The sequence below is a fragment of the Stegodyphus dumicola genome, chromosome 4 (assembly GCF_044657685.1).
Source record: "Stegodyphus dumicola isolate Sdum_Otavi_A_Nest chromosome 4, ASM4465768v1".
Lineage (NCBI taxonomy): Eukaryota > Metazoa > Arthropoda > Arachnida > Araneae > Eresidae > Stegodyphus > Stegodyphus dumicola.
In genome coordinates this window covers 35625829-35650030 of record NC_140771.1, presented here as the reverse complement: position 1 = coordinate 35650030, position 24202 = coordinate 35625829, and the positions used below count along the sequence as shown (strand labels likewise).

At 30.8% G+C, this 24202-nt stretch overlaps 1 protein-coding gene across 1 annotated transcript in view; it reads right to left on the bottom strand.

Moving 5' to 3' along the window:
- Positions 1-16369: 16369 nt before the first annotated feature.
- LOC118204848 (uncharacterized) overlaps positions 16370-24202 on the bottom strand; it is a 34302-nt gene continuing 26469 nt past the window's right edge. Inside the window, exons 6-7 of the mRNA XM_035377143.2 lie at positions 23532-23568; positions 16370-20531 (exon numbers count right to left, since the gene is read on the bottom strand). Of these exons, the coding sequence (XP_035233034.2) occupies positions 20395-20531; positions 23532-23568 (174 nt within the window). The 3' untranslated portion in view covers positions 16370-20394. The remainder of the gene's footprint in view (positions 20532-23531; positions 23569-24202) is intronic.

Sequence of the window (24202 nt, the reverse complement as noted above, 5' to 3'; positions counted from 1 at the left end):
GAGGTTGGTTACATAATGGAGATAACTTGAAACATGAAACTATTTCACCCGTATTGGGTGTGTTATGGAACTCTCAGAAAGATAATTTAACTTTGAATCTGAATTGGCTAGAATATTTTGAAATGGGCATAATAACGAAGAGAACAATTCTCGCTGTAACACACAAAATATTTGATCCTATTGGTATTGTGAGTCCTGTTCTCTTGTATCCTAAAATATTGTTGCAGAACCTATGGAAAACAGGAATTTCTTGGGATACTGAAGTTGACGAGAGTACAAAACAAAATTTTGTGAATTGGTATAAAAGGCTTTTTCTCTTAAAAGCAACATCCCTCCTACGTTAGATACATTCCAGCAAGAACAATAGGAAGTTCTGCAGCATTCACACATTCTGTGATGCCAGTAGTAATGCGTATGCTGCTGCAGTTTTCTTGAGAACTGTGACGAATTCTGGAGTTGAAATTCATCTGTTGGCATCGAAGTCTAGAGTAGCTCCCGTAAAATCTATTACGATCCCTCGTCTGGAATTGATAGCTGCCACGATAAGTGCCAGACTATGCTCTTCTGTTTTAAATGGTTTGCAATGGCAAAATATGGAAACGCATTTTTGGACGGATTCTACAACAGTTTTGACATGGATTCAAAGGGAAGAGATTGTCTGGGCTGTCTTTGTGGAAAACAGAGTCAGGGAGATTAGGAAACTGACGGATCCAAAAACGTGGAAACATATTGCTGGAACAAAAAATCCAGCTGACCTCCAATCAAGAGGTTGCACCGCTAAACATCTTTTAGTAGTTAGATGGTGGGAGGGCCCCGACTGGCTGAAGAAAAATCAGGAAGAATGGCCTAGACAAAGGGAAATACCGGACATGGAAATAGTGAATTCAGAAAAAAGGAAATCAGTCATTTCTGCACTAAATACGCAAAGGGTAGAACATTTTTTTGAGAAATATTCATCTTACCATAAAATGTTAAGAATAACTGCTTGGATATGCAGATTTATCAAAAACTGCAGAAGACCAGATTCTAAACAATCAGGAGAACTCACGGTCCCGGAAATAGAAACTGTAGAAAAGAAAATATGCAAGATAATACAAATAGAAGCATTTGGCAAAGAACTTAAAGTTAGCAACCTTTGTACCTTTTTTGACTCAGATGGCCTTATTCGGTTAAAGACCAAGATTACTAGAAGAGAGGAAGAAGAAAATTTTCTCTGTCCAATTGTATTGCCCTCAAATCATGACTTAGTTCATAGGTTAATTTTAGATTACCATTTGCGACTATCCCACGCTGGTGTGCAGTTCGTACTAGCCAATATTCGACAGAAATTCTGGGTCCTGAGAGGAAGAAAAACAGTACGTAAAGTTCTTATGAAGTGTGTTCGCTGTAGAAGATATAGCGCAAAGAATATAGAGACTGTTCCAGCACCTCTTCCTGAAGATCGAGTTCGAGATGCTCTGGTGTTTGAAGTGACCGGAGTCGATGTAGCCGGTCCTCTTTATTTACGAAAAGGAAAAAAGGCATGGATCTTGCTCTTTACTTGCGCGGTCTATCGCGCGATACATCTTGAACTGATAGACAGTTTATCAACTAATGCGTTCATCTTGGGATTAAGGAGATTTATTGCCAGAAGAGGTCGTCCAAGTATTATTTACAGCGACAATGGCACTAATTTCGTTGGAACTGAAAATCTTTTAAGATCGATAGATTGGAAAGAAATAGAATGTAATTCAACTAGTATGAGAATACAGTGGAAGTTTAATCCCCCAACTGCTTCATGGTGGGGCGGTTGGTGGGAGAGGTTGGTACAAACAGTGAAGAAGATGTTGAGAAATGTTCTCGGCAAGTCCTGTGTCTCTTATGAGGAAATGTTGACTATACTTTGTGATATCGAATCAGTAATCAACTCAAGACCCCTTACGTACCTTTCAGAAGATCCAAATGATCTTACGGCACTAACTCCTTCAATGTTTCTACAAGATGTGCACGACGTCGGAGTGCCTGACTTAGACTACCTGGATACCATTAATCTGACAAAAAGATACAAGTTCTTGCAGAACTTAAGAGAACATTTCCGCAAAAGATTTCGTGATGAATATTTAGCTATCCTAGTGCAAAAACCATCTAAACGATCTACTCGGACTATCAACAAAAATGACTTGGTGTTTGTCGGCAGCGACAACAAGAAGAGAATAGATTGGCCAATAGGTCGTGTTGTAGAACTATATCCTGGGAAAGACAACGAAGTACGTGTTGTCAAAGTGAAAACTGCAACGGGTGAACTCCTAAGACCTGTGAAACGTATTTATCCTCTCGAACTTGATAGACCTAACTTGTTTAGTGACTTTACCATGAACAGAAAGAACTCTGCCGATAAATGTGACAGTGATATGAACTATCAAACTAGATATGGACGTAAAACTGTAAAACCTGTTACATATTTTTAAATTGCTATACTAATTTTTGTTTCTTTTCAGTATTTTAGAAATTTAATTGTCCTAACAGTTGTCAATTGGAACATGTTATCTGGATATGGTATGAATGTAATGCAGAAAATGTTTAGATGTGTAATCCTTCTTTGTAAGTATTAATTTTAGAGCATTAGTTACTTTTCATATTTGTGAAAGTTGTACTTGAATTTTTGTTTGATTATTGATAAATTTTGTTTTGATTTTCCCATCTTATCGAGGTAAAATCAAAAGGTGGGAGGATGTCACATTCTTGCCACTAGGTGGCGGGCATCTCTTCCTTTACTTTTGCTGTAATTAAGTTCCGAGAAGCAGTCGAGATTGGAACCGCTCTGAGGAGCGTAAAGACTCAGAACTAAAAATGTACTGTTTTAAAATAATTATCACCTACCTTGTAAATAGTGTATATTAGCTTTTTATTTCAATAAATAATTAAAAGACAAGATGGCCTGCTAATTGTAATAGAAACTCTTACTGGAAAACGTGATTATTAGAAGCCTGGCGTCGAGAACACTGAAGATGCAGCAGGTAAGGAATTTTACATTAATTTTATTGTAAATAGAAGAACCTGATGCAACAACATCATAGTGATAAACACTTTTGACATCTTAATTTTTATACATTTAATTCTAATATTAAAATTGTATTTAACCGTAATAACTAATTTTGCTTGTATTTTATAGTCATTATTTTTTAAATTTATTTTTAGTTCTGCGTAAGAATTTTTATTTACTGTTAATTTAATTTATTAGCAAGAAGCGGCATTTTGCGCTGTTTCACTAATACATGTATGTTTCTCGCACTGTGACAGAAACGACGGTATCTAGAGCCATCAAATTTTGAATAATGTAATCCTCCACCCCAACATGGTCATCTGGACGGCCGAATTTCGAATTTGTTTTAATCTATTTCATAATTTGTAAAACTTTAATTAATTTTTGATTAACAAACTGAACGAGTTTAATGCTAGCTATCGTAACACTGTACGGAAAATAAAATTTTTTTTATCTCCAGTGCGAAAATAAAATTCTAAAGATATGCTGTTTTCAAACGTATGTGGTTTACGGGCGAAAAACATGATATTCAATAAATATAGATAACACAAAAAACGTTAAAAAAGGTTCCTTTTGGGTGTCATATAAAATCTGAGTGCTTCTAGATTTTATTTTATCTTTTCCTCACCCCTTCATTACACAAAGAAAATTTTATGCTCCGAAATTTATAAACTACTAAAATAAATAATCCACTTTAATGTTAATAATTTAATGATGATATAATCAAATAAGTGATAGTTTTGTAATGCTATTATAGTTTTTAAAAATCACTGCCTGAAAATGTTCGTTAAATTTTTTAAAAAAATTATTAGATCTTGTTTAATTTTACCTTATTCATTTCAAAGCATCACGTACTATCAATCTTATTTAATTTTACTTTATTTTCACGCAAAATTAAGTTCATAAATTTTGCGCTTAGAGTTTTTACCGTTTTACCAAAGTAAAGATGTTTGTACAAGAATTACGCGTGAAAACATCGCGCGAAATGCGGTAAAAAGTGATTTAATGAGATATATTAAATCCTGTTTGAAAAAAACTGTGACTTTCATATTCTTATCACTATGCAACGTGTCACATTTAATAATTAAAAACAGTTATGTGATACAAACGCCATAGGTTTCAGTGTTAAAGTAAACCAGATCGCCCCTACTCTTTCTAGCCGACTTCTTGTCGATAAGGTCCATGGACCTCAGGGATAAATAGAAGGGCTAGCTCATTTCTTTGTTCGACTCCTCGCCGACGCGAGCCTGATGGGGGGACGTAACAGGCAATAATCTGACGTCACTGTGATGCCACCTGTCCTGATTTCCCGCGTTTAAAACAGTAGTTTCATTGAGCTGCGAGACGATTTTCTAGAGGTTACATATCCCAAATTAATTTTAATAATATATATATCTGTTTTCTAATAATGTATATATTTAAAATAATTTATATATATGCGATTTTAGTCAGTTTTTATTTTAAATTCTATATTGTAAAGTATCGTTTACGTAATATGGCTTTTTGCGCTGCAGTAACGTGCCGTAGCACTTACAGAAGTATGAAAGGATGAGATATTTTATTTCATGGAACCAAAGGATCCAAATGAGAGCTTGATTTTGACGAAAGAATGGATACACAAATGTCAAAGAGAAGATTTTATTAATGTGAAGAGCGGAAAAATCTGCAGCGAACATTTTCTATGCAGTGTTTATGAAGATGATATGAAAAATCGCTTGTTTGGATAGCCACAAAAAGAAACTATTGAAATGGAATGCTGTGCCGAAAGTAAACTATGATGACAATAATAAATCGAAATTGATGATGACAATAATAAATCAAATTTTAATGATTTTGAAATAAAACTCACAAATGAAAATGTAGATCATCCTGAATGTTTAAGGATAAACAAGAATGCATTGATAATTTGAAGAACAAAATAATATCCTTAGAAAATTGTATTAAAGTATTGAAAAATAGAGAAAAGAAAAATTTTAGAATGTTTGTTCAGCGACAAAGAAGGTGGACGACAGAAATTGGTATCAGAAATTAAAATCTCAAATAGCGAAATTTGGGGGGAGCACAAATCGGAGAATTTGGAAAAATATCTAAAGCATATTTTTATAAAGACGCAGATTAATGCATTACTGAAAAAGAAGAAAAAAATCAGGTGGACTAGTGAAAATATTTCACGTTGCATTGTCATAAGGGCTCTGTCATCTTAAAGCTATGATTTTTGGAAATAAAAAAATTAAGAAAAAAATTGGAATATCTTTACCTAGTATTATCAAATTAAAGAAATGGTGTTTATTTTATTTTTTAGTGTTTTCTAAATTTTAGTGTAGTCCAAGAATTCAAAGTAATGTTCTTACTCTAAAGAAGGAAAGAGGCGAATATTTGTATTCTGTAGAAAAAATATGCGTTCTCAGTTTCGACGAAATGCATATAGATTGAAAACTCTGCTATGACTCTAAACTGGACTAAGTTGGTTCTTTTCAAAATGTGCAGTTTGTTTTAATCAGAGGTCTCATTTCTCGCTCTGCCTCAAATTACTGAGAAACCGCGTTTTAGATAGAGGATTTATTTTAGAAGATGTAACTGTTTTAAATTTTGATATTATTAAAGAGGTTTTAAATAGAGATTGAGAAGAAATCAAATTGTGTCACAAACTAAAACCAAATTATTTAATGGTCAAGGGAAACGAGAAACAAAAAGTCGCTCCAGAGAAAATATTATTTTCAAAAATACCGCAAAAGGTATACTCTACCCCACAGGAAATCAGAAAGCATCTGACTTCTATGAGTTAATCGATAATATCTTCGGTATTATGAATAGTACCAACAAGAATAATAAGTATTTTACAAACTAATTTTGCTAAGTACTTGTTAAAGTTATTCTTATTGTATCCTTTGTAACTAATTATTGATTAGATTTTGTGCTAGATTAGCATTCTAGATAAAATATAATAGTATAAAACATCAAAGTAATTGGCATAAAAAGACCTGCTTCCTTTACTCACACTTTTGAAAAATTAAATAACTGTTTTAGGTACTCTGAATAAAGCTATTTTGTCAAAATTAAGGTAACAATCTTATATATATTTATTTAATTGTAATATAGATATAAGTATAAATTACAAAATTATTTAAAAAAATATCTATTATATTGAATCGGAAGAGAATTATAACAATGTAAAATTTACAATTAGGCAAAAAATCAACGTAGGTTAGCAGATATGTTGCCATATATGTCATATATGTTTAAACCTATGTCAATGTAAAGTTGTATTTTGAGTAAATTTAAATAGCTGCTATTATAGTTATCTTAGAAGCAGTATAAAAATTCTCTCAGTTAGCATGCAAATAAAGAAATGATTAGAAATAAACGTGCATTAAAGAAAAAAAACCTGCAAATAAAAATTAAAAAAAAAAAAAAAAAACACGGAACTTTATGTTAAAAGAGTAGCACATTTTATCTATCATTTTAAAATTGAGTAAGCATTATTAAATTTTGTAATGGTTCAGTCTAAAATGCATAAATAAAGCAGTAACATTGCCTCTTCCAAATTATAGCTATCTTTCACACACAGCTCATTTTAAACGCTGGTTCAAAAACGCTAATTTCCAAGCTGTGAATTATATTGGCGCGCTCAGTGTCATCATGGCTACGTCATCACTTCTCACTTTCTGCTTCAGGGGGAAAAGCTCTATGAGCTAGCCCTTCTCTTCTAAGTCCTGCATGGACCTTATAAGACATAGACTAACCCAGGGGGCGGGGCGCGCGTCACCGACATCTCCACAAGAAAGAGTAGGGACGATCTGGTTTACTTTAACACTGAAACCTATAGCGTTTGTATCACATAACTGTTTTTAATTATTAAATGTGATACGTTGCATAGTGATGAGATTATGAAAGTCACCGTTTTTTCAACTAGAATTTAATATATCTCATTAAAGCAGTTTTTACTGCATTTCGCACAATGTTTTCACGCGGTAAAACGGTAAAAACTCAAAGCGCAAAATTTATTAATTTAATCTTGTGTAAAAATAAATAAGATTGATAGTACGTGATGCTTTGAAATAAATAAGGAAAATTAAGCAAGACCTGATAATTTTTTTAAAAAATTTAATTAACATTTTCAGGCAGTGATTTTCAAAACTAAAATAACATTAAAAAAAGATTATTCATTTGATTATATCATCATTAAATTATTAACATTAAAATGGGTTATTTATTTTAGTAATTGATAAAATTCGCAGCATAAAATTTTCAAAGTGTAATAAAGGGGGAAAAAAAGAAAAAAAAAAAGATAAAATAAAATCTAGAAGCACTCAGATTTTATATTACGCCCAAAAGGAACTTTTTTTAATGTTTTGCGTGTTACCTATATTTATTGAATATCATGTTCTTCGCTCGTAAATCACATATATTTGAAAACCGAACCGCATATCTTTAGAATTTCCGCAAAGGAGATAAAAATGTTATTTTCCGTACAGTGTTACGATTGCTCGCTTTGAACTCGTTGAGTTTGTTAATTAAAAATTCGTTAAAGTTTTACAAAATATGAAATAGATTAAAATAAATTCGAAATTCGGCCGACCAGATGCCCATGCTCGAGTGGAGGATTACATTATTCAAAATTTGATGGCTCTAGATTCCCTCGTTTTTATCACAGTGCGAGAAACATACATGTATTCATGCAGATTCTTCATTATTTAATTTCTTTAAATATAATACAGGGCGATAATATTTGGTAACAACAATTTGCCAGGAGACACGGACATTTATAGTGAAGCAGCGCAAAATGCCGCTCCGAGCTAATAAAGTAAATTAACAGTAAATAAAAATCTTATGCAGAACTAAAAATTAAATTTAAAAAGTAATCACTATGAAATACAAGCAAAATTAATTATTACGGTTAAATACAATTTTAATATTAGAATTAAATGTATAAAAATTATTAAGGAGTGAAAAGTGTTTATCACTATGATGTGTTATGAAATATAATTGAAATAAAATTCCTTTATAGAAATTGTGCTATATTATTCATCTCTAATTTTAAAAAAGCAGCAGAATTTAGAATTTTAAACAAAACTTTCAAAAATTCGTTTGGAAATATTTTAGTATTCTTTACTTATTTACATCAATAAAAAGCATAAAATTTGCTTGTTTGAAATTTTGTATTAATAAATTTGCTTGTTTTGTTCAAATTTAGAATATTATTTTCCAAAAGAAGTAGTTACAAATTTAATTACAGCATAGGAAAAGCTAAAAAAATATCCAGACCTGAAAACATGCAATAGCTTCATAATTATTTGGAACGATAATGATGCTTGACAAGTATGCTAAATTGTTAAAAATAAATCTCAGTTTCAAAAATCAAAATATGTGGAAATTCTGATTTGTGAAATGAGGCGCTACAGCTTATAAGAAATAGACCAACCCAAATGGGTTTTCTCCCTCGTCTGACACGTTCCCGGGTGTCACTTTGATCACATCCGGAGGAGTATGGACGACTTGCAGAAATTAAGTCAACAGTGGTTGCCTATTGCAGCGTGTATAATTGTCAAGAAAAAGCTGGTTGTAGCACTTCATTTCACAAATTAGAATTTCTACATGCTTTTATTTTTGAAACTGAGATTGATTTTTAAAAATTTAGCATATTTATCAAGCATAATTAGCGTTCCAAATAATTATAAAGCTTTCAGGGCTGGACTACTTCTTTTAGAAAATAATATTTTAAATCTGAACTAATATAAAATTTCGAACAAGCAATTTTTTCTTGCAATTTTTATGCTTTTTATTGGTGTAAATAAGTAAAAAATACTAATATATTTAAAAACGAATTTTTGAAAATTTTGTTTAAAATTCTAAATTGTGCTGCTTTTTTAAAATTATAGATGAGTATTATAGCACAATTAATAAATTACTAAAATAAATAATCCACTTTAATGTTAATAATTTAATGATGATATAATCAAATAAATAATCGTTTTGTAATGTTATTATGGTTTTAAAAATCACTGCCTGAATATGTTCGTTAAATTTTTTTAAAAAATTATCAGATCTTGTTTAATTTTACCTTATTTATTTCAAAGCATCACGTACTATCCATCTTATTTAATTTTACTTTATTTTTACGCAAAATTAAGTTCATAAATTTTGTGCTTAGAGTTTTTACCGTTTTAGCCAAAGTAAAGATGTTTGTACAAAAATTACGCGTGTAAAAAATGCGCCAAATGCAGCAAAAAGTGCTTTAATGAGTTATATTAAATCCTATTTGGAAAAAACTGTGACTTTGATGATTGCATGATTTCTTGCATGGACCTTATAAGAGATAGACTAACCCAGTGGGCGGGACGCGCTTCAGCAACATGTTGACAAGAAAGAGTAGGGACGATCTGGTTTACTTTAACACTGAAACCTATGGCGTTTGTATCACATAACTCTTTTTAATTATTAAATGTGATAAGTTGTATAGTGATAAGATTAGGAAAGGCCACAGTTTTTTCCAAATATGGTTTAATATATCTCATTAAAGCACTTTTTACTGCATTTCGCGCATTTTTTTCAGGCGTAATTCTTGTACAAACATCTTTACTTTGGTAAAACGGTAAAAACTCTAAGCACAAAATTTATGAACTTAATTTTGCGCACAAATAACGTAAAATTAAATAAGATTGATAGTACGTGATGCTTTGGAATAAATACGGTAAAATTATACAAGATCTGATAATTTTTTTTAATTTAATGACCATTTTCAAAACAATCATTTATTTGATTATATCATCATTAACTTATTAACATTAAAGTGAAATATTTATTTTAATATTTATAAAATTCGGAGCATAAATTTTTTTTTGTGTAATGAAGGGAAAAAAAAGGTAAAATAAAATCTAGAAGCACTCAGATTTTATATTACGCCCAAAACGAACTTTTTTTTAACGTTTTGTGTGTCATGTATATTTATTGAATATCATGTTCTTCGCCCGTAAACCACATACATTTGAAAACAGCATATCTTTAGAATTTCCGCACTGGAGATAAAACTGTTATTTCCCGTACAGTGCTTGCTCTGAACTCGTTGAGTTTGTTAATCAAAAATTCGTTAAAGTTTTACAAAATAGGAAGTAGATTAAAACAAATTCCAAATTCGGCCGTCCAGATGGGGGGTTCGGGTGGAGGATTACATTATTCAGAATTTGATGGGTCTAGATACTATCGTTTTTGTCACAGTGCGAGAAACATACATGTATTCATGCAGATTCTTCATTATTTAATTTCTTTAAATATAATACAGGGGTTAATATTTGTAACAACAATTTGCAAGGAGACACGGACATTTATAGTAAAACAGCGCAAAATGCCGCTTCGAAACTAACAGCCTTTCTAGACTACCGCCCCTTTGGGCTAATAAATTAAATTAACAGTAAATAAAATAAAAATCTTATGCAAAACTAAAAATGAATTTAAAAAATAATCAAAATAAAATACAAGAAAATTAATTATTACGATTAAATACAATTTTATTATTAGAATTAAATGTATAAAAATTAAGGAGTCAAAAGTGTTTATCACAATAATGTATTATGAAATATAATTGAAATAAAATTTCTTTATAGAAATTGTACTATAATACTTATCTATAATTTTAAAAAGGCAGCACAATTTAGGATTTTAAACAAAACTTTCAAAAATTCGTTTTTAAATATTTTAGTATTTTTTAGTTATTTACACCAATAAAAAGCATAAAAATTGCAAGAGAAAATTGCTTGTTTGAAATTTTCTATTAGTTCAGATTTAAAATATTATTTTCTAAAAGTAGTAGTTACAAATTTCCTTATAGCATAGGAAAAGCGAAAAAAATATCCAGTCTTGAAAGCATGCAATAGCTTTATAATTATTTGGAACGCTAATTATGCTTGATAAATATGCTAATTTTTTTAAAAATCAATCTCATTTTCAAAAATAAAAACACGGAGAAATTCTAATTTGTGAAATGAGGCACTACAACCAGCTTTTTCTTGACAATTATACACGCTGCAATAGACAACCACTGTTAAATTTCTGCAAGTCGTCCCTACTCCTCCGGATGTGATCAAAGTGACAGCCGGGAACGCGTCAGACAAGGGAGAAAACCCATTTGGGTTAGTCTATTTCTTATAAGGTCCATGGAAGCAAGCCTTGTAGTAACTTTGACGTACGCGTCTGACTGTCATAACGTATACACATTTTCTATAAAACTAATGTCAATGTAGGATTGAAATTTATGTAATTTAAACTTGCACTCTGACGGCAGTGAACCGTAAACTTCAGATTTCAGTATAATCTATGCAAGAACGCTGTAAATCACTAATTGGAAAACTGTATCAGAAATACTTCTCTAGCTTATATGACAATTACACCATACAGTAAATAAATTAGATATACAAAAATAATATTTAATTAATATTAAAAATCAATCTCAATTTCAAAAATAAAAATATGTAGAAATTCTAATTTGTGAAATGCTTTTTCTTGACAATTATACACGCTGCAATAGGCAACCACTGTTAAATTTCTGCAAGTCGTCCCTACTCCTCCGGATGTGATCAAAGTGACAGCCGGGAACGCGTCAGACGAGGGAGAAAACCCATTTGGGTTAGTCTATTTCTTATAAGGTCCATGGAAGCAAGCCTTGTAGTAACTTTGACGTACGCGTCTGACTGTCATAACGTATACACATTTTCCATAAAACTAAAACGTATACGCATTTTCTATAAAACTAATGTCAATGTAGGATTGAAATTTATGTAATTTAAACTTGCACTCTGACGGCAGTGAACCGTAAACTTCAGATTTCAGTATAATCTATGCAAGAACGCTGTAAATCACTAATTGGAAAACTGTATCAGAAATACTTCTCTAGCTTATATGACAATTACACCATACAGTAAATAAATTAGATATACAAAAATAATATTTAATTAATATTAAAAATCAATCTCAATTTCAAAAATAAAAATATGTAGAAATTCTAATTTGTGAAATGCTTTTTCTTGACAATTATACACGCTGCAATAGGCAACCACTGTTAAATTTCTGCAAGTCGTCCCTACTCTTCCGGATGTGATCAAGGTGACAGCCGGGAACGCGTCAGACGAGGGAGAAAACCCGTTTGGGTTAGTCTATTTCTTATAAGGTCCATGACTTCTTGTTAACTCCGCCTACGAGGATCGCAGAAAGGAATGACCTGACCCTTCTCTTTAAGCCCTGGGACAAAAATAGAGATAAAATTTTCCGAGTCTGTCTCATAAGACAATTCACAGAATATTTCTATTGCATACCTGCCAACCTCTAAAGATAAAAATTCAGAAGATTTCTCCCCCAAATTCTGAAGACTTCTCCAAAATTCAGAAGAACACGAAGATTTGATATTAAAAAAATAACAATTTATACAAATAGAAAAAGAAAATTGTACTTACATTAGTATATCTCAATTAAGTAGTAACTAAAAAAATTTATTAGGAAACATAAAACAAGAACTTAAAGTTACACAAAAAAATTATTGCAATGAATTTAGAGTGCATCTTTTGGCTTTAGCCAAAAATTCTTTGGAAAATTTCCTGTCATAACAATTACTTTCCTCATAACATTTAGCCATTAAAATGCTTTCTAGAGTTTTTGGTGAAATTGAAGAACGAAAAATAGTTTTGTTTTTCTTCACAACACTGAAGACTCTCTCGCACTCAGCATTACTGTGTAGAATGACATCGGCATCCGAATTCGTAGCCGAATTTGAAAAAAAATCATCCACTTTCTTTGACGTTGTCGAAGCCGGAGCATCAACTTCATGCTTTTTAGACTTTACATGCTTCACAATGTCGCTTCTTCCACTGTGACTTATTATGAAGTCACACACGTTGCAAAATGCATGGTTATTTCCTTTGAAGGATTCTTTAATTGTTGGAAATTCGGCTTTGTAGGCAGGCCGAAAATATTGAGAATACGGTTTTTTTTAACGCATTTCGTAACAACGACGTATTAAGAAAATTCGTAACACGTGCAAACAAAACAACCCCCCCCCAAAAAAAAAAAAAAAAAAAAAAAAAAAAAAAAAAAACAAACAGAATGCGACAATCCACGCTCGCTGAGTAATTCCCTTGCTGCTGAAGCGAACGCGAAAAAATAATCTGGCGCCCACAAAGAAAAGTGTGGGAGAAACAAGTTCAGCACATTGGATTGGCTGGTTAAGCGGCGAGTTGGGAGAAACCGCAGGTTACTGGATTCGAAGTAGTCGGTAGTTGGCAGTATAACACGATGCAATTGGCAAAAACCGCTGAATTGGCGAAAAATTCTAAAATTTCGACAAAAATCACTAAAAACACTTGAAAAAGGAAAAAAATCGTAAAAAATGGATTACGATCGTAAAATCGTAAAGAAAAACGCATTTTCGTAAAAATTACGAAAAATTCGTAAAAGTTGGCAGGTATGCTATTGATATGCTGAGCTGCAAGTTAGGAAATCAAATGCACGCAAATTAGGTCTTCATTTGTGAGATAATGAGATTCATCAATCGTTTCTAACAATTTCTTTGCAAGACCTTTTAATATAGCTGCATATTTATAACATTGAAGTTTAATTACTTACATACTACAACATTTAAAAGTACGTTTTCCGGTATTGTTTCTTTCTTATTTTTTAAATGAATAAAATGAATATTTCTAACTATAAATGTATTTTATACAGGCAAATACCATAGATTCAGAGTGTTCAAACCATTGCGATTGCACAAAGTAATTTGCCATGTTCACTTACTTTATATACCGAAAGTGAAAAAAAATTAATAGCTACATACAATACTGTAATTATGTCATAATGATTTTTTTTCTCATTATTTTTATCCCTTGGCAGGAGTGAAAGCATTAATTGATTCAATTAATTTTTGTAAGATCTTTTCTTTTATAGAATCAGATACAGCATTAAAAAATAAAATTAAAAAAAAAAAAAAAATATTGGTCTTAATGATTAGCCTGCATTTACATGAAACTGATTTTACTGCAATTTTTAATTAATTAAGGGAAAAGCCGAGTGAAAACAAGTCTTTACGTTATCGAAAAATGAAGACTTCTGGCAAAACCTGAAAACTTCCCTTTTTTTCTCTTACTGGAGACTCTTCTGGTAAAAATGAAAACTTCCGTTCTTTTTCTTTTATCACTTCTGGTTTTTAATATTTTCCAATATCTTTTCAGAAGGAAGGTATAGAACTGTTGTGACTAAGTGCTGAAGCAGTTAAAAATGCTATAAACACAATTTCATAAACTAAATTCTTAGAAAGAGCTGAAATAGCAACACTGGCATGTGTTACTGATCTTTATGTATATTCCATACTCCCTTCACGATTTTCAACATAATTCTTCCGATTAATTTTCATTTAATCTGAAACATTTTAACCCATTTCAAAGATTTGTATTTAATTTTTTTTTATACATGATATATTACTTTTAACCACACAATCATACAAGCTTTAATTACTAATAACATTTTTAAACACTACAAGTACATTTGAAATCACTTTGATGATTCGAAAATTAGTTATAACATTTTCAAACAGTGTTTGAATACATTTGGATAAATGGAAGATTTTCTTCTCTACTGTGGTTTCATTAATAGTATAAGATGTAAGAAAATTGCTATTGTCTATGCATGCAAAAATTAAAATTTAGAATGTTTCGATGAATTTTTAAATAATATCAAATTACAACCAGTTGTTTTATTCACATTATGCATTACAAAGTGACACAAATTAAATTTGTCTTTCAAATCGTTCCCACCATACAATATCTCCCTGTCTTATGTTTAAAGAAATTAAATAATGAAGAATCTGCATAAAAGTTCCTTGCACTGTGATTTAAAAAAAAAAAAAAAAAAAAAACAGTACCTACAGCCATCAAAATTTGAATAACATAATCTTCCACACAATATGGAATGTGGAAGCCCTAATTTGAAATTTATTTTATTATCTATTTCAGAATTTGTAACACTTCTACGAATTTTTGATTAAAAACTAAATGATTTCATAGAGCAATGGCAACATTGTACTCCTCCCCCCCCCAAAAAAAATTATCTCCAGCAGGTGAGACTCTGTATCAGAAATTCTAAAGATATGCTCATTTTAAAATTAATTTGTCATATTGCTGTTGAACTGAATTTTATAGTTTGAGTACGTAGCACACGTTTAATAAATAAAGGTAATACAAAACATTAAATAAACGCCCCTTTGGACGTAATTTAAAATCTGAAATGTTTGTTTGGTAATCACACATTAAAAACTTCCTTTTATTGCTGTAAACTCTGATCACCTATAATATTTTAAGTATGTCACTACTAAAATTACTTTCATTAAGTTTTGATGTAGTTAATGTCATAATTTTTACATAACACAAAACATTTAAAAATTATCCATCATTACTTTAATTATTTTTTGGCCCATTAAATACAGGTGGACCACCAGTGCTAACAACGAAGGGGGATAAAAAGTCTTCCCACTACAAAATTATTATGAAGAATATAATTCTCAACAAAAATAAGTCAGTGTTCCATAAATGTGATTTTCTTTCTCATTAACTTGAGATTTCTGCTCTTCACTTTCAAACACATGGTGGTTACAGATCTACACCATGGCCTATGACCATCGATTAATGTTGTGTCTGTAATAGTATGTTGATTATGATGATGAGTATACTGATTAAAGTCGTATTAATGTAGGCCGTAATCACACTTTTGACCCTTGAATGGTTATGTGGGTTAGCATTTTTCTATCCGACCTAAAGAGTAAGCAAAGGCCCAATGTTGACATGTCTACACATCATCTTATAAATTTAAGCTGATGACGTAAAATCTAGAAATTTCTGAAATTCCAAATCCAGAATTGACAATCCCAGCAATTCCAAATCTCAGACTTTGTAATGTAAAAATATTTTTTCATATATTTTATGCTTAATAAAAATTCTTACTTTAGCATAAATAAAAATTTTCAACAATTAAAAGAGTGACAAATCACACAATTTACATTTAGGATAAACCTAAAAATGCAATATCCATCTTTCAATGCTAGGTTAATGTAATAATAGTACGATTCCTTTAATTAAAATGCATTAATGAGCCATGTGAATTCTTTAGCTAATTCCTTTTTATAACTTGCACTTTTATACTGAGAAATCCTGAAGAAAAGCTTTTATCAAAGTACATTTAAATATGACAAAAATCAAATAAATAAATTAATGTGCATGTGGATATACTTAATAATGTATTAGCTAAGGATTAATTGTATGATTTAAACATAAAATGTCTCAGGAAACAAAGCACAAGAAAATGCACAACAATGAAATCCATGAATTTTTACGATTCTAATTTTATTTTATATATCTGAAACATACAATATCAACTATAAATATATATTTCTGCTCAACGACATTTTTTCAAAACTAAATATAAATAAACAAAATGTTATAAGAAAATAAAATACATCATTTCAAGAATAAAAACTATTACATCATTTCAAGAAAAAAAACTATGTCTATTAAAAGAAACAATGCACTATCATATATGCCTAGAATTCATCAATATAAGCCACAACTGCCAACCACGAAATTATGAAATCTTGAGAGGTTCTTGAACGAAAACCGGGATGTTTTAAAGTGACAACATTTCAAAAGAACCACAACAAATTTACATTCACTTCACATTGGATTCATCAAGTATATGTACTTTTCTAATTTAATATATACTAATATTTAAGTATATATTACAAATTTTATGCTTTTTGGCTAAATTTCAGTTTACAATTTTTTTATTCTTTTACAATGCAGAGACATTTGAACACTGAAGGAAAACTTTTATTTATGAAAGTACTTTCAAATAAGAGAACAATAAAATTATTATTTGTGAAAGAAAGTACTTTTAAATAAGACAACAATTAAATTCATTTGCATATTATTGCATGAATAAATTTAAAATGCACCATACTGATTAAACACTGGCTGTTCTCTTTAACCCCTTTAAGGCCCACCAGCGGCTGAGTGGTAAAGATGCTGAACACTGGTCGGTCCGAGTTTCAAATCCCGCGAACGGGCTGGCTGCATGGACTTTTTCGTGGTTTTTTCCCATGTATAACGTGTATATGAGCCAGTTTCGCTTAGAAAGTCCTCCACAAAGGCAACCCTCCCTTTAAGCAGATAGCCCTCGTGTCCTTTGCCATAATTGAATAATTCAATCCAATCCTTTAACTCCCTCGCGACTGCATGTTGCTGACCCTCTGCAGACGGGTGTGTCATATATGCATAAGTCCCTTATGTCGCTATAATTAAATAATTCAATCCAATCCTTTAACTCCGTCGCGACGGCATGTTGCTGACCCTCTGCAGACGGGTGTGTCATATATGCATAAGTCCCTTATGTCGCTAGCTTTGGGTGATGCACTGTGCATTGCCGCTTGCATCTATATTCCAGAGGATGTGGCATATATGCACTTTCAAAAATACACATTCTTTTAGAATTTTTTTTAAAATCACTAGATGGCACTCTGTGTCCACTACAATTAGGTCATTTGCCCATATATATATTGCTGGCCTTGTGTCCATAAAGTATTTTTGGATTCTGGTGATCTGTTTAGAGCACAAGCAGATGATAGTAAAGAAAACCCATTTAAGGGGCAGTTGGCTTTCCATGATTATAAACATTAAACAACTGATGCTTCAAATTTATTTTCCCTTTTTTTCATATGAGAATGGGGCCGTGGTTTTAAAAACTCCTAGTTTGTATTCAGTTAGCATCTTCTTTAGATAGCAGATGAAAGTTTTTTGCACTGGGTAAAAGAGTTAAACTAATAGTGTGATGTCTACGAGAAAGGCTTTTAATGGAAGAAGAGTATATTCAAATTGCGAAGCCCATGAGTGACTATTTTGACACAAACAACTCTAGATTTAAATGAGAATAGCGATTTTGATACTGAAATTTCCTCAGAGACTGTAGTTTGTTTTCCTTTCACTTCACAGCAGAATAGTGGTTACTTTGTCACGAACTCTATTTTTTAAGTAACTGAATCCCTATGAATATACAGGAATTGTAGAAGTAAACTTAATTTAAAATTATGGGAATGAAATTTATTTTTTCACTATTTTTTCATCGATAATCTAATGAACATAGTAGTTGAAGGAAATAATTTCTATGAACAAAAGACAACTGAAAATCCATCTTCATTCAAAATCAACCCACTCCTCTAGATGTGCATAAAATGAGGGGATTCTTAGGATTAATTATTCTGCTGGGATGGAATTAAAAAGTTTGACCTGAAAATGTGTTTCATAACTAATGAAATAATAACGACTAGATTATAAAATACTGTCTCCTTTCTGAATCACTTATTTACTAATATTTGATCATATATTTTAATATTTTTTACGCATGTTTAGACACAGATTTTACAACATTTTATCAAATAAAATATTTTATTTTGCATTTAGATTTTAATTTAAAAATTTTTCAGAATCTCTTAATATTCTGTATTTATGATTATATTACTGTAAGATACCACTCCAGTAAAAACCAAAACAATTGTTTAAAAAAAGCATTTTTGATGTTTAGTGACACGAAATACCCCATCTGGCGATATTGCACTAGTGCTACAAGCCACATCCTCCAAGATGAGTGGCATTAAGCGGCATGCCGTCGCATAAGAAGATTACCTGCTGGTGTTAAGCTGCTGAAGGGTTTTCTGTAATAAAGTTCTGTAAATGTCAAGACAAACCAGATCATGTAAATTTAATAAGAAAAATTATGCTGGAAATTACCAGGAGTGGTGGAATAGAATTTGCCCACTTCTAACTTTCATTAATTCAACAAGCTTCATTTACTCTAGGGAAACACTTTTCTTAGTCGAGGTTGAAATTAAAAATCGGGAAATTTGTCTGATTACCGGGAAACAATGAAAAACCAAGCAAGTTGGCAGCTATGAAAAGCCCTCACAATATAATCAAAACACTAAAATTACAAAAGTTACTTTTAATCATGACATTAATGCACTTAACAGTAAGCCGCTCATAATATACAGTACTTCCTTGTTAAAATGGCATAAAAACTAAATTACCACAATAACATATATAAAAATGTTCTAAATTGAGGAGGGAGAAAAATCTTTACATTTGCTTATGCAAATGTAAATTACATTATGCGTGTAGGTTTTATTAAACCATTTCCAAAAATTTCACTTGTTCAGAATTTTCTGTACATTTAAACTTTTGATCATACATAAACACTTGGTTTCAATGGAATCCAAGATTCTGGAAATTAACTTATTCTCATCTGTATTAATATGAAGATATTTTCATTCCCACTTTGTCCTCTTCCTTTTCATTCTTCCACAGTTTCATTTAAATTGAAAGAAAAAATATCTCGATCATTTGATTTGCTTTGTCTCCAGTTTGACTCTTCAGAATAACGATATTTAAATTCTGTTTCACATCTGACACAACAATATCTCAAAGGCTGCATTATAACTAGGAAGTTCTGTTTTCGCAGAATGTTTGAATGAAAGGCTGAAACAACATAGCATACAAACGTATATGTAAAATTCATCACTAATACATATCCCATTTATTATTACAATGCATCCTGCAAATGACCGCAGAAGTATGCAGTAATAACAATGAGTATATAATAAATAATAATAAAGGTCTGGCACTGGGACCCTTAATCGAAGGTTTTACAGGAATACAATTATTATAACCTTCGATGCAACAAGGCAGGGTCGATAAGGTTGTTGCAACTTATCTGCCAGACCCAAAAATTAATTCAGATATTCATATCTGAATACATACTTACTTATCCTTGAGATGAGGAGCAAAATCTATTTCATCAATAAAATACATTTCAAAACAAAACTGGAATTTTAAATATGAATGTTTTAAATGAAATTATGTCATTAATGTTATGTATTTTTATCCTGAGGTACTTAAAAAAGCTTAAGATTTGCTAAACATGCTATTCTACTAACAACATTGTATATGATTTTTTACCACTATATTGAACTTGAGACACAAAAATATATAAAATATGTGCTGGGAATTTTAAGTTTGATTTTGCATTTTAGCTTATATAAAAACGTTAAGTTAAAATTTTCACTATCAAATTCATGTAAATATAATTCCAATACAATCTCAAGGTTAAACTCCATGCATTTAGCATTCCAAAGAAGATCCTCATCTCAAAGGATAAGAAAAGAATGAACACAGTTCATAATCCTTATTTCAGCAATATTAATTTAATTGCTTGAAGGAAAATTAACCAAAATTATAGTTTTAATTTTATAACTAAAATTTTTGTTAAGACTCTCAGTGGTTGGGCATCACAATGCATTAAAAAGAATCGAGTTGCCTTCCACGCTCCAAATTCATAATATAATTGTTACTGTCTTTGAGTCTATGCAGCTTCACAATAGTGCTGCCTTGAAATATCTTCATTTCTTCACCAGACATTTGAAAGTAAATACCACCTGAAAGGTAGAAATTTTTGTAATTATTGCATAGAAACTTTCTAAGCACTCAAACAAAAAAAAAACCTGTGCAACTGTTAAAAAATTCAAAGTTCCTGATCATCTACAAATATTACACGAAAAATTAAAAATTAAAAAATGGGATATGAAATTTATAAAATGAGAAAGTGGAGGAAATGTAGAACTAGATATAAAACATAGTTTCATTATGGATAAAATGATTCAAATATAAAATATAAATACTGATTTCCAATAACAGATGGTTGTACAGAGCTGAAAATAGTTTCTTTTTAGAATGAAAATTTCCCTTTTCTTATTTCCTTCAGAAAATTTTTTAGTGAAAATTTATTTTATAGTTAAACTACATCAACAAAATTTAATTTTATAATTTAAACTTTAATCTCAATTTTATTCATTTCCCTTCAAATTAGAAAATCCTATTCTTCTCATGAGACAATCTATCATATTAATTCTATTAACAGATAGATTTTAACATGTGTGATCACGAAATTCCGAATTTCAAAACAGTAGAGGCAATGACCTGAAAGACTAAAATGTGCTAATTAGAACAGAACTTCCACAAAATATTCAAGCAGTTCCAGTATCAATGGCAGCACAAGGAGACTACTCTGAAAAGTGAAGACCACAGTTAAATCAAATATTTCCTCCCCCTCCCCTCAATCCACACAATCTCAAATTTTTTATCTCATGTCAAACATTTAAGACATTTCAGTTCATCAAACAATGATCAATGCTAGTTTAAAGACTCAAATTCAAAGGGTAGTCAGCTGGTGATTCAATATTTCCCTCCTTAATACTGTGGTATTCAGAATAATACAGTTTGTAAAATACTATTCTATACATTTCAATATCAATTTTGATTCCAGATAATAACATATCAATAACACTCCACTGATTCTGAAGTAATAACATTAACACAAAAAATAAAAGTGTGTTTTACAAAACAGTTCCAGCACTATTGGGAGAGGGGAAGAGTACTGCAAACACAAAAATCTTAATATTTATATAGTTCTCAGTAATAACTAAGTAAGTAAAATATTATGCAATAAACTGAGTATAGTAAAAGTGTCCACAGAACATTAGCCAAATCTGAATAAATTACAGATCAACATAGAAAGCACAATAAACAGCAATTACTTTATCTGGAGACAGGTCACTAAATTTCAGATTTAATGTAATGATTTCTCCTCCTCAATAAATAAATCCCCAGGAAGAAGGTGAATGTTTACTATCAAACTTCATTTAAGAAAATATTATAACATGCACATTTTCACAAATTTTCTGAATGGGGCAAAAATTTACTTCAGATCTGTAAGTTTTTATAATGAGAAAAGAAAAAAAAAAAAAATGCAATGCTTATAAATAATACCTGGAAACACCTTTACTGTCCATAATTTTACAGAATTTCTTAAATTATTTATAACTAGTCTAAATTTTTCCTTCTCACTTGATTTACTAAATAACAAGACCGAATAATAACATGTCACATCACAAATAGGAAAATGAATGTATTACATCAAAAGAATAGCTCACGACAACTATTACTAACATATTAAAAGAAAAACTTCAACTAGACTTATTCTGCTACATCACTTGCAGCATAATCATCATTCCATACATACAGTATACTGAATTCATAGTTGCACAGAAGTAATATCCCCCTTTTGCCTAATATATTTATTTATATTGTACGTTTTATTACAGGATAACTACAGAATATGAATTGCAGAAAATCATGATCGTGTAATTATTAATGCACATAATACAATAGTTAAGTGAAATGTTCTAAATAAAATCATTTCATGCATACACTAATTAATAAGAACATACTTTAGCAAAAAACCTCTATAACAACACATAAAGGTGCATTCACAGATAAATTATAGCAAGCAAATTCAATATTTCAACTGAAGTATTATAGTTTTCTATATATAAAATAAAATACAGATGAAAAAATATACTGCTTTCTATGTAAATATCATCCAGATTTTCACCTAAAGTGGCATTTAGCTGAGAAGGGATATTAGTCTCAAAATGGTATTTGACATTGAATCACATTTTTCTCACATTGTGAAAAAACAAAGATATATATAGCCATTAAATTTTGTATAATGTGGTCCTCCACCCAAATATGAGCACCTGGAAGCCCAAATTTGGAATTTCAAATTTGTTTTATTATCTCTTTCATAGCTCGTAAAACACTGATGAATTTTTTATTAACAAACTCAATGATTTCAAAGTAGGCAATGGGAACAAAGTAGGAAAAAAATATTTTTAACTCCATCATGTATGACTGTCTATAGGATATAAGTTATGCTTGTAAGTTATGCTGTTTTTAAATATTTTTAGCTCAATCTTGAAACGTGTGTGTAAATGAAAAAAATTAACCTTTGGGCATAATGCACTTCCCGACATTGAAAATATAACACCACGAAGAAGTGGCCAGAAAGTGATGAAACTCGGCAAACAGAAAGAGACAGCAGAGAATAACAAGTGATCTTTTTTCGAAATGATATGCATAATACAGAATGAGAACAACATCAGCTCGATAGGTTGTAGGACCAACTCGGGCGGTGCTACACAAAGCAACATGTCTAGGTACATAGTCAATAAGACTACACATGGTGTCCTGAGAGATGGCTCTCCATTCCCTGTCAACTATTTGCCATAGTTTGTCTTTTGAACCTGACAATAGCAGGGTCTGCAAATGGCGTCCAATCACATTCCAAATGTGTTTGATTGGTAAGATAGGAGAGAACGGTGGCCAGGGAAGTATCTGTACAACTTGCAGAGCATGAACATTGCATAATTTGGCAGCCACTCCTTCTTGGTTTTGCATTTTCAATATCAGGTAATGTATAAAATCTGAAAGCTTTCATATTTTTTTCATCTATTCAATATTTTGTAAAACTTTAATGAACTTTACTTTTGTAACTTTATTGAATACTTTTAGAAGTTTCAATTCAAAATTTAGCTCACCTTCACAATGCTGGATTCCATGAACAGCAACATTGTCCTAATAAGGAAAAGGGGAACATTATATAATTACAATGATTGCACTATATATACAATTACTAATTTTCTTTTTAACAATAAATATGTGCACAGTTATTACTTTTCAATCTTAAAATATGCACTGTTGACACAAAAAATTCTAACTATTCTCTACATCTATTTCTCACCTAGTTCAGTATACATCCCCCTCCCCCCCCAAAAAAAGACATTTAAATAACACAACCACTTTGCAACTTCGCAAATCTGTACAGCTGGCCAAAAAAATAGATTAAAATTTTTATTACATGTATATTTAGCAATTTAATTAGATAATTATTGGAGCAATCAATCAATCAATAAAACTAAAAACAATCCCCCATGATTATCATTTCATAGCAATTGCATTAAGAACAGATTCAAAGCAGTTATTTATTTTAACAATTCTGCAGGAAAATACTGTGCTCCTATGGAAAATTCTACCGTAGTAAATTTCCACAAAAGTGCTTCTAAAAGTGCATATTGTAAAACTATATATACAACAAAAAGAAGTCTTACAAAAACAGCAAACCTGCTTGTTAAATCTCAAGTGCACAGCTGCCAGAATTTTGAGCATTCTGAAAAATATGACTCCTACTAAGGTTGTTATGGTAATATGT